The 6,000-nt window shown below is 50.4% G+C and overlaps 1 protein-coding gene across 1 annotated transcript in view; it reads left to right on the top strand.

Moving 5' to 3' along the window:
* The window catches only part of Vps39 (VPS39 subunit of HOPS complex), a 40,276-nt gene extending 34,793 nt beyond the window's left edge, over positions 1 to 5,483 (top strand). Inside the window, exons 20-25 of the mRNA XM_050134173.1 lie at positions 478 to 580; positions 709 to 754; positions 1,654 to 1,803; positions 1,922 to 2,056; positions 2,412 to 2,503; positions 3,927 to 5,483. Coding sequence (XP_049990130.1) covers positions 478 to 580; positions 709 to 754; positions 1,654 to 1,803; positions 1,922 to 2,056; positions 2,412 to 2,503; positions 3,927 to 4,002 — 602 coding nt within the window. The 3' untranslated portion in view covers positions 4,003 to 5,483. The remainder of the gene's footprint in view (positions 1 to 477; positions 581 to 708; positions 755 to 1,653; positions 1,804 to 1,921; positions 2,057 to 2,411; positions 2,504 to 3,926) is intronic.
* Positions 5,484 to 6,000: the final 517 nt, after the last annotated feature.

Raw genomic sequence — 6,000 nt, forward strand, 5'->3', positions numbered from 1 at the left:
GCTGGACCCCAGCCCTCCCTCCCCTCCCCTCTCCCTCCCTCCCTCCCTCCCTCCCTCCCTCCCTCCCTCCCTCCCTGCCTCCCTCCCTCCCTCCCTGCCTCCCTCCCTCCTTTTTCTTTCTTTTGTTGTTTGTTGTAATTAATGTTTTTGAAGATTTAGTTTTGTGTTTTTTAAAAGCTTTCCTCAGCTTATTCTTTATATTTTTCATTCTATTTATTGTCTATTTGTGTATGTATGTGTCATGATGCATAGCTAGAGGTCAAAGGACACCGTGTTTGACAAGGCCTAGGGATTGAACTCAGCTCATCAGACTTGGCAGCAAGTGCCGTTACCTACTGAGCCATTTTGCCTTTCTTCACTCTGGTCCTTTCTTACATTTTTGCGTTGCCCCAGTACACCTTCCTGGCGCTGCTTAGTCCCTAGTCCTGTGCATATGTAATGACAGTGACAGCTACTTGGAGTCCTTTCCCCTCCTAGGCCTCTTAGAAGAAAGAGCTCTCCTGTTGGGGCGCATGGGGAAGCACGAGCAAGCTCTCTTCATCTATGTCCACGTCTTGAAGGACATGAAGATGGCTAAGGAGTAAGTCCGCCTTGCTCTCCCGCCTCCCAAGGAGTCTCAAGGCAAACCCACCCCATGGCCGACTGCAGAGGGCACGTCACCTTCCGTGTAGTCCCTCTCGCCTGCTCTCACCACCTCCTCCCTTGCAGGTACTGCCACAAACACTATGACCAAAACAAAGAAGGCAACAAAGACGTAAGTAGCAGCTGTGGCCAAGGGAACACATGCACTTCCTGTCACTCTAGCAGACCCCACCTCATCCAGTGTGACCCACAAATGGCACTGGTGTCAATCACTGAGACATGGCATACGCCAGTGTGCTGATTGTTAGTGCATGTTTACTGGGGAAGAAACTGAGTGACCATATGTCCTGGTTTACTTCTGACCTACACATCTGTTGTCACCTACCTGTTTAGTAGTAGTGCCCTGTCCCTCTCAGGAGTTCTGATTCATAGATTAAGTTAATGTGGCTTGGCCCATCTCGGAGGAAGGGTCTAATGGTGCAGCGATTTGTCAGCCTCACGAACATTTGTGATGGGTGGGACCTGGGGCTAGAGCCAGAGAGGCTGCTAAAACGATGCATGGGACAGCCCCAGCGATGAGTGTCTGACCCACATGTTAAGAGTGCTAGGATAGGCTGGGCGGTGGTGGCGCACACCTTTAATCCCAGCACTCGGGAGGCAGAGGCAGACAGATCTCTGTGAGTTGGAGGCCAGTCTGATCTACAGAGCAAGTTGCAGGACAGGTTCCAGAGCTACAGAGAAACCCTGTCTCGAAAAACAAACAAACAAAAAGTGCTAGGATGGAGTAACTCTGTGGCACTAGACTTGGTCAGAAATACAGCCAGGCTCTCAGCCTTCAAAGCATAAGAAAATGAGGAATTTTTAGGTTATTTTGCAGTGCTAACTTCCTGTGAATGGTAGAGCAATAGCGGCATCCTCATTTGGCTGTTTGACTTCGCCAAAAAAATTAAGGGGAAAGTGAGAAGTTTGGGGTACTCCGTGCCAGTGTCGGTACCGACAGGGAGGCTCAGGGCTGGGAGTTCCAGGAGGGTCGCTGCTAGCCTGACGTGCATGTTTCTGTCTGTGAAACAGGTGTATCTGTCTCTGCTTCGGATGTACCTGTCACCCCCCAGCATTCACTGCCTGGGGCCAATCAAACTGGAGCTGCTGGAGCCACAGGCGAACCTCCAAGCCGCCCTGCAGGTCCTAGAGCTGCACTACAGCAAGCTAGATACCACCAAGGTCAGGGGCTGCAGAGGGTGCAGGAGCAAGAAGAGGGCTGGGGAAGGGGCAGGCACAAGCCTCTCTTAGTTTCATTCCTGATCTCCTTAACCTGTTTCCATCCTGTCTCTGCCCCTAGGCCATCAACCTTCTACCAGCAAACACTCAAATCAATGACATACGCATCTTTCTAGAAAAGGTCTTGGAAGAAAATGCACAAAAGAAACGGTTCAATCAAGTGCTCAAGAACCTTCTCCATGCCGAGTTCCTGAGGGTACGGGTGGGCCTTCTACACTTGGGGGAGGCTTTTGGGGGTGGGTTGAAACAGGGGTTCTCTGTGTAGCCCTGGCTGTCCTGAACTCACGAAGCAGACCAGGCTGGCCTTGAACTCTCAGAGATCTGCCTCCCAAATGCTGGGGTTAAAGGTGTGCGCCACAACTGTCTACCAGGCTTTGGGTTTTAACTGAGAGAGTTTTCACGTTCCTATTGTCACCAAGGCAGCACGTAGCTCAGGTGACCCAGCAGTCAGTATGGCATAGTGGAACCTATGGACGCTGAAGACACAAACAGCACCAGCTTGGACTTTCTGTTTTGACACCTGGGCATGGAACTTCTCCAATCTCTCCCAGGTTCAGGAAGAGCGGATTTTGCACCAGCAGGTGAAGTGCATCATTACTGAGGAGAAGGTGTGCATGGTGTGCAAGAAGAAGATTGGGAACAGGTGAGCCCCCTCCTGAGCACACCTGGATGCAGGAGAGGCAGATGAGGTTCCCTGGGAGTGGAGATGTAGATTTCTGCCCTGAGTTTCTTGCCCTGTTGCTGTGATAAAATTCTCAACAAAAATTCAAAACAAAAGGCAGCTGGAGGGAGAAAGTTTATTCTGGGTGACAGACCAAGGCAGGAGTGTGGGCAGCTGGTCGGTCACATTGCGTTCCAGTCAAGAAAGCGAGAGCAATTAGGCTTCCTAGTGCTCAGCTCTCCCGCTCCACTGTCACAGTTCCTACCCAGGGAATACCCACCCACAATCAAGATTGGTCCCCCACATCAGTTAAGGAAATCAAGATAATCCCCAGGAATATCCAGAGGCCCAACTCCCAGGTGATTCTAGATTCTGTCACATGGACAGCTCTAACCTCACACCCACCACGGAGAGAAGCTGTCTTGTGTCACTGAGTTCTTGAGCTTTGAGAGGGCAAGTCATATTATCTTTTGAGGGACAAGCTTTGATAATTTAAAGACCTGACATACGACACAGGGCTGTTGAACTCTTGCCCAGAAAGCTCTATCCCTCAGGCAGCTAACATGAACAATGGAGCCACAGAGTCAGTAGGATGAGAGACATACAGAAAGTCTTGAGATGCAGGCTGACTGGGTAGCTCAGGCTGATTTGGAACTCTGAATCAACCCTCCTGCCTCAGCCACACCCCAGTGCTAGGATTATAGACCTGTACCACCACGCCAGATAGAAACGATGGGCCTCCACAGGGTAGAAAAACTGATCTTCCAACCTGCCGCCTCATGACTTGAGCAACTTCCTGAGCCATCATTATTCTGTTAGGACATGTCCGAGAGTCTGCCCCTGCCTGGGACGAGCATGAGCTAAGAGTCTTTTTCTTGTCTGAGGCCTGACTTGCCGTCATTCATTAAAACTAACCTGAAACATGTTCTGCTGAACGTCATCCCCCAGTGCCAAGCCATGGGCACATGTTCTACATTGATTTTTTTTTTCTTCAAGACAGGAATTCATCCTGGAACTCCCTTTGTAGATCAGGCTGGCTTCAAACTCACAGAGATCAGCCTCTTCTGCCTCCCCAGTGCTGGGATTAAAGGCGTGCGCCACCACTACCTGGCTACTTTGACTTTTTGTTTATCCATTTATTTGCCTAGTTGGTTGGTTGATTGTGCTACTGAGGGTCAAACTACCACTGACCCAAACCCCCAACCCTGCACTGATGGGGTAACAAAAATGTTTGCATGCACTTGGATGCTGTATAAGTCTTGGATGCTTTGGTTGGTTGAAAAAGTGGTACCGCAGCCTTCCAGAGATAGTGGAGTAGGCTGTTCTTTGGGGTTTGGGTGGCTGCTGGGGATGCTGGAGGAAACTGTTAGAACACCACTCACCTCTAAGCTATTCTTCCCCACAGTGCGTTTGCGAGGTACCCAAATGGAGTGGTTGTGCACTACTTCTGTTCCAAAGAAGTCAACGCAGCCGACACCTGAGCCCAGCATCCCAAGGACTCAGCAGCGGACAGCTCGACTTTCCCAGACAGTTGAAGGAGCAGCCACGTTAGGAACCAGGGACTGCTACCACCAAGTGTCGCCCTCGTTTGGACGTTGTTGGCTGCCTTGCTCCCTGGAACATCTCTGAATTAACTGGACTTGTGACCTAGCATTGCTGACCTTTTCCTAGAAAAAGAGATTAGTTATATCTTACGCTGTTACGTTGCAGAGGATTCTAGGAATTTAACCCCTGCTTGGACAGGAGGAAATGCACCGTCTTGCCTTCGTATACCAGTCACCTGGACAAGGAGATTTCATCTCAAGTGTTTGTACCCATGGGGTTGTTGACTGAGAGTTTTCTATTACGATAACTGCACAGCTTCACAAGACCCCCTCCCCTGGCATGGCAGCCTGGCGAGTCCCATGGGAGCCTGGTACTAGAGCTCCCCAGCTCCACTGCCCAAGCAGACTCGCTGTCTGTATTGCCAGTGGTTCCTCCAAGAGGCTGCGCCCTGCATCCTCTTAAGTGGTCTCCCTGCTTTTCCCTTTAGTTTTCAGTCTCCTTTTCTTCACTATTTATTTTGCCCCTTAATCTCTTCTCTTGCTATGCCATAGACTTGCTATATCCCCCACTCTGCAGATTGAAGCAGGGGAGTAACTAATATTTAAATGAGGCAGAATGGGCAGCCACAGTATGGGTTTCCAGGAAGCACTGTCAGGTACATTGTATGAAGGTTCTCAGTAGCAGAACTTTCCTACTAAGGTGCATGGGAGAGCGCAAGCCTGCAGGTGTAGGCTTTGGTACCTCCCTGGCCAGCACTGCACAGGGTGTGGGGTTTCCTAGGCAGGATCTCTGCAGAAGTGCCTGCCTACTGCAGCCGCTCACCAACAGCTTGGCCAGGTTGCTAAGCCTTTGTGGGTGAGCTCTTTATGCTCTGAGCACCTTCCTCTTTCCTGGCACTCTCTGTCCTGTTGCTTTCATGGCCATCACTGTTCCCTGGCTGGGGAACTGCTCTAGGATTGGGTGGTAATGTGCGTCTCCACTGCGCGCCGAGAACTGACCAGAAGCTGACAGTAGTGAGATGTCATATCTGTGAGGCATTGAGAATGGCAAAGAGCGGTGCAGGAGCAGGGGACTCACCACTGTCTCTGTTGAGTGTGTCCGGGAACCTGCAAGAGGTATACAGGACCTTCTGGCTTTGGATGCTATGGGCACGAGGCACACACATGCACAGACATATATGCAGGCAGAACACCCATACACAGAAAACTTTTTTTAAAAAAGTGAGCAGTGCTGCTTCTGCCCCCATTTGTAGCAGCTGAACATGCACTCCATCAGGAGCATCACCGGGTGCCAGGCAGCTCCCCACAAGAGCCCTGTCCTCTCACCTGCTGGGCTTATAGCATCCCTTCTCATGGACCGCATCCCTTCTCATGGACCGTATCTGAAGCAGTAGAATAAAGCCTGTGTTTTCTCCTGGCTAGTGTGCATACTGAATTCTGTTTTCCCAAGCACCATCCTTTCTAGGAAGTCTGTCTTCTCAAACTCCATAGAGGTCTGGGGGGAGGAGCAGGAGTAGCTCCAGCCTGACTGTGATGGAGCGCTGCTCCTCAGCAACCGTGAGCAGAGACCAAGTCTCCTCGAGCCTCTACTCCCCTTCTGAGGACTTCAATGGAAATGATAATAAATAGTTTAGCTAAGAGGAGAGAAGGATAAGACAGAGACCATGAAAAGTATCAGAGCTCGCTCCTTTCACAGATGCTCCATCTGTGTGGCCAGCAAGTGTGACTGGGGTATGGCTGACATTGCATGCATAGTATTTTCATCATCACACTGGGGACCCCAGGATCCTACATAACCTAAATTGTCACAGTCCTTGTCACACAGCATTGCTTTGTGCTTCTGAGGCTCACCGTGACTGGAAGGCTCCAGTGAGGATGTGGAATTGGTAGGAGGGAGGGACTCTGATTTTTTTTTTTTTTTTTTTTTTTTTTTGA

Source organism: Alexandromys fortis, unplaced genomic scaffold (assembly GCF_014885135.2).
Source record: "Alexandromys fortis isolate MF-2015 unplaced genomic scaffold, M_Fortis_MF-2015_v1.1 scaffold_6, whole genome shotgun sequence".
Lineage (NCBI taxonomy): Eukaryota > Metazoa > Chordata > Mammalia > Rodentia > Cricetidae > Alexandromys > Alexandromys fortis.